The sequence below is a fragment of the Rutidosis leptorrhynchoides genome, chromosome 2 (genome assembly GCF_046630445.1).
Source record: "Rutidosis leptorrhynchoides isolate AG116_Rl617_1_P2 chromosome 2, CSIRO_AGI_Rlap_v1, whole genome shotgun sequence".
Lineage (NCBI taxonomy): Eukaryota > Viridiplantae > Streptophyta > Magnoliopsida > Asterales > Asteraceae > Rutidosis > Rutidosis leptorrhynchoides.
The window spans coordinates 47,264,057-47,275,959 of NC_092334.1; the positions used below are offsets into that span (position 1 = coordinate 47,264,057).

General features: G+C 33.1%; 1 protein-coding gene across 1 annotated transcript; it reads right to left on the bottom strand.

The window, feature by feature from the left end:
- Positions 1-924: 924 nt before the first annotated feature.
- LOC139894322 (putative transferase At1g60990, chloroplastic) lies at positions 925-6,075 on the bottom strand. The gene is made up of 12 exons (XM_071877552.1): positions 5,854-6,075; positions 4,919-5,020; positions 4,019-4,052; positions 3,759-3,832; positions 3,584-3,649; positions 3,444-3,508; positions 2,898-2,985; positions 2,750-2,815; positions 2,407-2,572; positions 1,916-1,999; positions 1,704-1,831; positions 925-1,292 (listed from the first exon to the last, which is right to left on the bottom strand). The coding sequence occupies exons 1-12, from the start codon at positions 6,073-6,075 to the stop codon at positions 1,104-1,106; spliced, it is 1,284 nt and encodes a 427-aa protein (XP_071733653.1). The 3' UTR covers positions 925-1,103.
- Positions 6,076-11,903: the final 5,828 nt, after the last annotated feature.

Here is an 11,903-nt window from a genome sequence, read left to right on the forward strand (position 1 = left end):
AAATCAAAAAGAAAAAGAAAAAAATCTAAGCATGGTGGGTGATGTCATTAATCTAAATAATTTTGAATTAAAATTAAATTTAATTAATTAATTATTATTATTAAATCTTATTAATAATTATTTTAATTATTAAAATTAAATAGTTTTAAATTATTTTAATTAATTATTTTGAATTGAGTACGAAAAGGTATAAAAGTTAGGTAGAGGAAACCAATTCTACATTTATATTTTGATTTACACTTTTAAAATAAAATGACAACCAATATTATCTCTTATGATTAAATGTGGATTGTTAAATATGCATTTTAGGTGTTTGATGAAATGCTTAGCTGTCGAGTTTCTTAGTCGGACTATGTGGTTCCACGGGTTATAAAACTAAATAACTTTAGCATTTACGTTCACTTAATACCTATCATTAAACTGTTTCGTTTAAACAAACCCGTGATTCCACGGGTCATTTCACTAGTTTAATTTAATTTCAGAACTAAAATTCAATTTATTATTTAGTAATTTGATAATTATAAAATATTAAAGTTCGATTAATTATTTAGGTACTTTTTTTTTTTGCGGAAAAAACAACAGAACTTTTATAACCAAATAAGAGATCATCAAAAAGATGGATCTCTTAAGAAAGGTACAAACAATAAAGACTATCGAGCTAAACTAACACATCTGGCCCCAAGTAATTAAAAAATAAGCTAAAAGAGTTCGTGTGGTGCTGGACGCATTTAATACTAACATGCATTGTGTATGTTCTCCATTGCCAAACTAAAATGACACTTAAAACTGATAATATGGTGCACCTATTTTTGGTTATTTGGTTTTTGTGTCTTGTACTGTGTTTTATTACCATAATAATGCACCTTAACTGATATTAAGATGCACTCATACCATGATGCATCAATTTTTGGTAATGAGGTGTTTGTGTCTTGATGCTTGCACAAGGCTCTGTTACAACTAAACAAGCTGTCAAATTCAATCTATGGAAGACGGATAATTCTTTGTTTATCGTAGTTTAGATTCTATGACTATGAATAATACAACACATGTCAATTTTTAACATACACTGAACAACAAAATCAAAAATTCATGTTATGCCAAAACTACGATTTTAAATTTGACACCAATGGCTGCTGCTGGCGTGCAAGGTAGGGAACGTCGACCACTATACCAGATACACTATCTCCTACTACAACCGTGTCCCCTTTTGAGGCAGCTTTCTTCTTGATATACCCTAAACCAAAATGCTCATTTCCCCCTTTTGCAGCCGTATAACTTGTTAGCTTTCCTACCTGCAAAGAATCGTTTAACGTTTTGTGATAGCAAAAATGACATTAGGCCGGATCAGGATAGTTAAAGTGATGAGCACGGGATTTGAACTTGTTGCAAGGATCTAAGGGCCCCAACCTCTAGGCTCTTAGTGATGGTTAGTTATTAAAGTAGTCATACAATTTATCTGAATTCCGCAGTAATTATAACTAGATATTCTTCCATTTTCTCGATGGTTATTCACATCTTTCTTTCTATGTTCTCTACATTGTCAATGCAGAGAAATCTAACGAAACGATACGACATTCTCGATCAATTTCTTCTCAAAATAATTAATATTTACATAAATCAAGCAGGTGTCATTTGGAAAATGGTTTTCACCGAATTCCATTCATTATGGTTAAAATTTAAATTTAAAATTTGGCAACTTGTACCTTCTTTCCATCAACTGTAATCGGACTGCCTGGTTCCACTGGGGATGCAAGTTGAATGCCCCACAACTTCTGTTTAATTCCATCATATGTGATTAATCTAGCGATGGTTTCTTGTCCTTTGTAACACCCTGAGAACGATTCTTATTATTATTTCTAACTACTACAAAACTAAAATAAATACTCTGTAGTATGTGAGATTGACAGAGAGATACCTTTATCCAAAGACACTGCATTCCAAAGACTGGCCTCCAGAACGTTAAACTCGTCGGTAAGCTCACTACCAGGTGCTGGCCTTCCTGTGTATATCATAAGTTGAAATCAAATGAGAGGTTAACAACTACTCTATTAGTCATTCACAAAAAAAAAAAAAAAAAGATTATTTGTTTTATTAAATAAGTTCATGTGACAATAAGCCCTCATAAAGAAAAAAAAACACGGCAGAAGTTCATGACAACAGAACACTTGAAACTTGTATGCTATAAACATACGAACCAATCTGAATTTTTAAATATAAAGCTAATAAGTATGATCTAAAGTAGATTCTCAAAAGAATATCTTCTCATTAGAAAGCTAATAAGGTAACTTATAGGCTCTTTTATAGAAGTATTTTTTTTTTATTTTTTTTTTTTTTAATTTTGATTTTTTTATATTCACTGATGGAATAATAGCTAAGATGACTAGAGTGTAGTAAGAGTTGATGAACCTTGTAGAACTCTATATGTTTCAAATGCATTAGAACCCATTGGGGTTGCACCATTACTCATAAGAGCTTTCCAGATCATTCCTGCAGCTGCTGGTGACATTAAAAGTGAGAAACCTTCTTCAGACACGATACTTCCCACTGCCACCGTTACTGGATTACCACCAACCTGCATATAAACTATTCAGATATTGCCTTGATTGAAAAACAAGAACACACACATAACATAGTAAAACTGTTAGTTTGAATAACCTTGCTAATATTTTACTAAACATATAGTCCAAAATTTGTATTTTGTTGTTAGTTAAGTGATTATTGTAACAAGTGGCACAAAGAAAGGACTCACATTATAATGCTTATGTGAGCCATAAGGCTGTCCAATAAGATCGCCAAGATTTAAATCCACCATCACCTGTTAAAATGCCAAATATGAGAAAAATAGAGAATACAATTGAGCTTCATTAGGGCGCTTAAGTTAAACATGAAAGCTATACTTGATTGCTTTTTGGTCCCAAAAGTGCAAACAGGCATGTCTTGCCACTAATGTCTTCAACTTCTACCATGTCAGCAAAAAATATGTACCTACACTCCCAATATATGTGAATCATTAGATGCCGGATATAAATATTAATATGTGTTTACTCATATAATATCTTTTTGGACAAGTTAGCAAAATTCAACATTCAACATCAATATTATGAAACCTATAATATTATAATAACACTATATACAATAAATAAATAAATAAATAAATAAATATTAAATATTAATATAATTATACATAATAAACCAATTTAAGATGGTTATTGATATAAAGTGATGTTGTTACTCATTATCCCTACACTTATTGAGACTTTATGATGTTAGCATCAAAAAAATTTTGCACTAACTTTACAAAATTTAAGTCATAAGTTCATAACTAGTAACTTGTTTGTATGTCGCTGAAAGTAAGATCATGCCCCCGGTACTAATTATCTAATTTACAAGCTGAAATCTGAAACAAAATACGGATTAATAAATACAAAAGAGTAGTAACATACTTCCTGAGCATTTCAATGATACTTCCACTTGTTGATGGTGATACAACTAGTGTTATAGCAGTTTTCTGAAAAATTAGTAACGCTTTTTAGACATAAAATCTTTTGAAGTGATTAATATATATAGTGAGGAATAATATTACCATGATCCATGCATGCGCTATATCAATCGTTCGAGCAGTTGGAGTTACAAAGACAGTGTCACATCCCTAACAGAATTCATTTCTTTACATTATCACATGAACTTCAAAAGAAGTTACCACCACATTTAGTTCAATAAGTCGATAGCACATCTAAATTATAACCTCAAAAACTTACCCTTCCTTCAGAAAGTGCTTCAAAGTTTGCGGTACTTTGATTGTGAAGAAATTGAATACGATCTTCTCCACTGACTTCAAACCAATTAAAAGGGTTCAAAAGAAAGAACATTTAGTAGATTACTACAAATTTCAGAACGAAATGAGTTTATATGTTATATGTTATTCAGCAACTAATGTTCCAGAACCAATCTTAAAAACAGTGCCACGTGGTTATGTGGTACATATAGAAATTACAAATAAAGAAATCAGAAAGGTTACCTCTTATTCTACCAAAACTTGAAAGATCAACAACCTGAAATAATGAGACAAGTAACATTACTCAGAAAAAAAATAAAATTTAGAACGTAGCACTACTCAGCTAAACCATTTACATGACTCTGGCGAAACATAGATTCATCACCCTTGCCCCTTGGGGAAATAATCAGACTAACATACATGTATAAAGTTCCTTAGAAGTTTGAAGAAGAAAGATGAGAACAGATAACAAACGAAGAATTCAGAGTCAAATTAAGTAAAATTCTGAATATTTCACGATGCCAATTTTGTATGCAGTTTTGGAAATGGATACCCACAAACGCGCGACATATAACACAAAATACTTGTCATCAAATTAGATAACACATTAATACAGTCCCGTTTGAGTCGGTACAGATGCTGGGTTACAAATGCAGTTCATTCATATTTCCATTTAGCATGCCCCATGATCTCACCATGCATCATACATGCACGTTCCATGATCCCACGTTTCCAACTTTCATGTTTGCATTAGTTTAGTTAATTGTTGATTGCGATAAGAATGAAAAAAAATTGGTTTGATCCAAAGTCTTATCTTCTCTATATTTCTTAGAAGACTAGCCATCTCGAACTGGCTTCTAACACAAATTCTTCAGCAAACGAAGACTAAGCTTATGGGTGTTCATCAGGACACTAAACAGATACTAACCGCTTAAAAACGAGTCTGGTTCCCAACTGACCCGCTCTTTTGAAATTGGTTCACTTTGGTTCAGTTTCAATTCACTTCTTCATTTTATCTGTCCAAACCAATTTCTACACACCCCTATGAGTTACTTAGGTGTGTTCATTAATAAGCAGACAAAATTTCCAACTAGACACAAAACAATAACATGAAAAGCGTATAAAGCACCTTTTAGTACCCACCACGGTGCCATTGTTAACTGCATCTAATGCCTCGTCATCATTATTGAATGTTTCAATAACCCAATCTTCTGAAACCTTTGCCCCTGTAGTAACCATGTCATCCTACAAAGACCACTAGAAAATTAAACAGAGTGATACACAACATTTTGTACTACTATTACTCCAATAGCCATAACTTTTTTTTTCTTCATATATGCATATTCAATCAGTTGAGCTATATATACACGTTTATTGAACACGTTTATTGATAATAATAATAATAATAATAATAATTAGTACTACTTGAAAAATGTTCAAATTCGTAGAAAATAGTCAACCTTTAGCAAAAAGAAGGTTAGCCTTTGTATACGAATGTATTTTTTTGCATAATGGTCAAATTCACATAAATATAACTCAAACTTAACAAAAAAGATCCAGTTTCTCAGAAAAACGTTTAATTTCGCAATGAATATTCAGGATTTAGCATAAGCAAAGGGTAAATTCGTATAAATAACCAAAAAGTAGACATATTAAGAAATTGTCAAATTCACAGAAAAAAAAATATCCAACAGCTTTCAATTTCGCAAAAAAAAATATTCAACATTTAATAAAAAAAAGCGTAAATTCTTTTAAAAGGTCAAATTAGTACAGTAAGATGTTTCTCCAGATTATGCTAAACAAAATTCACATAGAAACGCGTGAAATTTCACAGAAAGTGGTACAATTCTTCAAAAAATAATACACAAATTAAATGTTTCTCAGAATGATTTGTAAAGTTCTGTGCTATATTCCTACAAATTTAGAGTGTTATTTTGTTGAAATGTGTTAATCTAAGCAAGTTTCCCTTAAAAGGGAATAGGATAAATTGAAATTTCATATATCCTCATCAATCAATCACTTAATTAACTACTGATAAACAGACTATCACAACATAATATAAAATAATTGATGATTACGTGAAAGTCGTGGTCAATGGGCGGAGGTGAGAGATCGAACGGTATTGCTGCTGCGACCGGCTTTCTGCCAAGGGTGCAAACCGCCGTATTGCCGTAGCCGAATAGTGAGAGCTGAAAGGAGCGCGTAAAGCTGACGCTCCGGCGACATAGTGTGGATTTTGTGGCGGTTGAAATCGCGCAGCTAACTGAAGAGGAGGAGGAGGATAACACCAAGGCTACCATTTTTTTTTCTACACCTGCCAGCTGCGATACATCCATTTTATATATTTAGTCGCACCGATTTTTAATTAGCACCTAGATTTTTAATGTATTTTATTGCGTTTAATAAATTATTTTGTGGCTAAAGATGGTGTCGTTGATTTTTAATGTTATTTTAAATTAACAATATAGGTGCATCTCCGCGTTTCGCTATGGAATTATCGACTTTTAAAAATTTAACGCAAAATCAACGTGTATGAAAAATACCTCAAATATTTAGCGTTTTTTAAAAAGCGTCCGTTTTGTGTATAGCTAGTGACATTGTGTTCCTAAAATTATTTCGAGTTTAACGATAGTGTCGAAAAAATTTAACTCGTTGCGAGCGAGAAGATATGACCCGTTGAATATTTGGGTGGAGTTTATTTAATATTTTTTTTATGAAAATAGTTATTTGACAATTTACCCCCTGTTTGGGGGGTCGATTTGAATTTTTCAAAAAAGCGTGGGACCCTTTGTTGGTAAAATGAAATTTAGTAAAAAAAAAAGGTGAAAAGTCGAAAATGTCCCTAGTAATATTCATAACTTTTGTCTATTAGTTAATATGTAAATTCCATTTATTTATTTTACAGTATAAAAGTTAACTAACGGGAGATGATCCTCACACACCACTTTTATTCATGTACATTTAATTATCTATTTTACCCTTAATTATACTTACTTTAACTTTTTAAGGGTATAACTGTGATATTCGGAGACAAAAGTGTGCATGGATTAAAAAGTGGTATGTGAGAATCATCTTCCCAAACTAAAAAATTAAAAATATACCAATTGGTAGAAACTGATTATTTTTCTACGGAGGAATTCTAAATTACAATTTATCGATAGAAAATAATTGATATATTATTTAGTTATTACGCCATTTGATTCACTTAATACTGTAATTCATAATAAATATATGAAGTACATTTGACTTGAATTGTCATGAAAACTCATTGCGTTGATGTTTATAAGATAGGCGGATTATTTGTTTGTTTCATAAAGATACTTGTCACTTTAGTATTACGATGCCTATTGGTAGCAAGTGTTTATATCTCTAAAGTTTTTTGGGCTTTGTTGTTTTAAATTTATCTAATCTAATCTAATGATAATAAATACAAGAAACTCAGTGTATTTATCAGCGACACACGTCAACCTAATAACGGCTCTAGTTATTGAATCGACAGCAAGCGTCAATTATTGACGATTGAAGTGACTCTTAGAGCCTAAATTAAATTTCAGACATGATTTAAAGCCCATGAAAATTTGATTTTACCATTTTCATGACGTCTCAATTTTATTTTTTATTTTTTATTTTACTTTTTTTTTTAAAAATTTTCCTACTTATTGGCCGAAAGTCCAGTCTGCAGCAATCGCGCTATAAGGATGCAGCTGGCCGATACCAATATTGAAATGACTAAGGACCTCCATGAAGAAAGAAGTGGGAGGATAGCGCACATTCCCTTCTACCATTACTTGTCGATAAACGGTAACCTTACCGTCAATAACGTCATTCGCGTGCTGGTCAGGCAAGGGCGCTATAGGATTCAAATCGGCCAAAGGTGGATACCAATCCACAAACAGCGCGATTTTGCGCTCTGTCATAATAGACCTAATAACCCCACAGTTTGGAGGCTCAGAAGTAGACGAAGAAGACGCCATCTGTTAACAAGTAATTCAATAGATCGTAAGAAAAAGAAACTAAGCGCGCGCTAACCTGAAAAAGCTAAAGAAGCAAAGTCGAAGTAACAAGCCGGTAAGATTCGCGCAGTATTAGGGAGCACAGCTGAAGTAAAAACTAAAATAGATGATTATGAGGTATTTATAGGGGAGTAAAAACACGGAAGAGGCCTCAAGAGAAGATTGAAAAAGGGCGGTTAAAAAATGGAAGGCAGAGATGGAGTCATGTGTCGCAAGATGGAAAGGAAATGGTACGAGGTAACTAAAGGCGGCTAAAACGGCGGAATGACAACTGTAGCAACTGACAAAACGTCGCTTCGGTTTTTCTGCATTTAATGCAGCAGGACGAAATATTTTTTAAATAAATATAAAAATAGAAGAAGGTGAAGGCGCACAGTAAAGAATAGCTGGATAGTTACGAGTTGAATTCAAAGCCATGCGCCGTACTTGCGCACACCATTGAATGATAGTTACGAGTTGAGTTCAACGTCGTGCGCCGTACTTGCGCACACCATTGAGTGGCAGTTACGAGTTGAGTTCAACGCCATGCGCTGTACCTACGCATACCATTGAACTTGGGGGACTTAATGATACGCATACCCGATCAGTTCGTGTAAGCGCATCAAACAGCACCGCCACGAGGATTTACAATGGCGCGCTAAGGCACGGAGCGCTATATTTGCAACCATGCGCCAGTCCCACTGGCGCGCATCGGCAGCGTCCATATGTCGGGCGATGTTGTAGCTTGCAGAGGACACCTGGCAGACAAGAATCAGAGCCGACAAGAACACTTTTTACTTTTGTCGGATCAGCTCGCCTGAAGACGTACTATTTGCAGGCCACGATCCTTTTAACCTTATTATGTGGCGATAGAAGACAAGAAAGGTATCCTATAAATACAAGACTTCGTCCACAGAACAACGGATCTTGGAATTTCACTTTTACACACACAAACATTCTAAGAACAGCAGCACATAACGCGAGTATACACGCGCTACCGGACTCATAGCATTACACTAGACATTCTTGATGTACATGTAACGTTCCACGAACAAAAACCCTATCACCTAGCGTGAGCCATCGATAGTCTACCCGCCGATGGTGGGTCTACGTTTAACCACCCCTGTTGAGATCCTCATCTCGCGAGGGGTTATTCACGGTACTCCGGACCGGAGAGTTAAACTCAATTGACCCTTAAATCCCCTCTTAATGATGTCAAGCATGGACCGAACCCGACCCGATCATTCTATGCTTGATCATTTGGCGCCATCCGTGTGACACTCAAGTTAAAAGATTTTGATTTGATCTTTTTTCTGTTTGTCCACTAACAACTCGCTTGTTTCCCTTTGATATACAATAACAGATATTGAGATGGCCAGCAAGCAGGAAGTACCAAAGCCCGGGCAAGCGCGAGCTACCTCACCTATAGGACCTAAGCCAGCCGCCAAGGGATCAGCATGAACTTCTGATAACGCGCCACCAAGAGGCACCCAGATGCCTCCCCCTGGCGCATTCGCGTCGTCCTTCAAGACTCCGGAAGCAATTAGGCCGATACCATGGGCCTCGAACACCACAAGTATGGGATTCGTACCCATCTACCCAACAACTGAATCTGCGCGCAATAGTCCTAGCCACACTAGCAGTCCTGCTGGTTCACAGGGCGCGCAGCCTTCACCTTCGCCTCGAAGAGATACCTCCCCAAATACCCCAGGATCTAGCGCTACTACTTTTGCGCATGGAACTTTGTCTGCAGGGAGAGGTGTATCCACAGAGTCACCGGCTCGAACACGCGAGCAACGCGCCCAGAGCCAAGCAAATCTGATATACGCTTTGATGAACGCCACGCCAGATGATATGGCATGAGTTTTGTGATGATCCGGAAAATTTCGACTTATTTTGAACCAAATCTTTATATGATTTAATATTTTCGTCATGATAAGAAATGAATTATAACAAGTTTTAAAACTTTTGTAAATAAGTTTTATATAACGGTTGACCACCTTGTTTGTCTAACGATTCACGAACGTTATAACTTGTGATAATTATATAATTTTGTGTGTGTGTGTATATATATATATATATATATATACGGAAACATGCGAATAATATTTATATACTAAATGATAAAACTTTACTATTGAATGATGCAATTTCAAATTAATTTTTTTTACGTATATGATCGTTTTATTTTTATGATGTAAATTTTTTAATTTATAAGAAGAAACGCAATTAAATCAAAGATGTACAAGCTGTAAAGCACAACGTACAACAATGTAACTTAAATAGTTGAATCGAAATTAATTCATTTACTATTCATATGAATAGTAAATGAAACGAAATTAATTAATTTACTATTCACATGAAAGTGACATGATAGAAATTATTAATTATAAGTTACATAATATACCCCTAAAGTATTTGAGAAATACGACTTTTTAAATATTTACGATTCAAATTTGATTCAAAATTATTATTATATTATTATATTTTATTTCATTATTATTATATTATTATAATAAAATTAATATTATATTATATATCTTTGTTCAGTCAAAAACTAGGAAAACACATATTACGCTTACAAACTTTATAAAAGAACCTTTTACCAACTAATTTTATAAAGCTTAAGACCAAAACAGATATATATGTATTCAAATATAAAAAGTAGAATTTTTACTCATAATTTTACCCGTCAATTATTAGCAACAAGAGTACGAAATACCGGTCCGTGAAAACTGTCGGCAGATATTATTGAATTCTAATTCACACGTTTTATTTTTTATATTATTATATTATTTTAATATTATTATATTATTACTTTATTATATTATTATATTATATTATTATACTATACATACATACATACATATATTACTCCATAAGATCTTATCATTATTATTATTTTATTATTATTATTATTATTATTATTATTATTATTATTATTATTATTAAGATTATTATTAAGATTATTATTATTATTATTAATCTTATATAATTATTTATATTAGTTATGTATACACAAAATACTACGACGAAGTTCTGCTCAAATGATTTCAAATCGAGTTTTCAAATAAGTCAAAGCTAAGAAAATTATGGGTTATAGCTATGGAGGTTATGGGTAATGTTCGTGGGTATTGTTCGCAAGTCAAACCTAGTGTTTATCATCTCTGTTGCGTCTACGTACTTTCCTGCAATATTGAATCACAATATTGATACGTGAGCATTCATATCTTATCTTTTATATATTAATAGTGTATCCATGTCTAGTGCTCGAGTATATATGTTTATGTATGCTTGTATGCTTTAATTTTGTCGTTAGATAGTTTATGATTAATCACGAATTTGATACATATGCTACTGATATAAAGTATATGATATGCATGTCGTTGGAAAGCTATCGAAAAATTAATAACTTTTCATTTAGAAATCGCGTGATTTCGATGAACGGATTAAAAGATATGGTCAACTGAATTATGTTTGACGTTAATTGAAATTGTGTTTGAAACTGTAAATTAATATTTAAACAACTTGTTTATGAGATTGATAAATTGGATTTTTATATATTACTAATCGAGTAAATGAATTTCTATATAAGGCACGTCTCGTTTTGTTGAACAATTATCAAAGTTGACTGTCTTATCATGTTTTAAAACTTTATAAACACTATAATCTGATTTTACAAGTATTGGAAAATTATGTGAAATAATAAAATATTATTGATTGCCATGATAATTCAAATATAATATAGCTCCTGAAATAAATAATATTTTGAGTTTGATAAACTATAAATTCGTTCAATTATCAAGACTTATACTATGTTAATATAATAAACATGTATAGATTTAAATAAAGATCATATTGGGTCAGGTTGACTTTTGAGATGACTTTTGTTAACTTTTGCATGTCGGTCTCGAGCATTAGAATTGTGATACACTATGACCTGACCTAGCTTATTAGACATGTCTTGACCAACATATGTTCTCTAGGTTGAGATCTACGGTTATTTTGCATTTCGAGTTTCGGTCACATTTCGGTGAATGACCTTATGTGCTGCTAAGGTGAGTTTCATATGCTCCCTTTTTAATTGCTTTTGCAATCTATATTTTTTGGGCTGAGAATACATGCACTTTATTTTA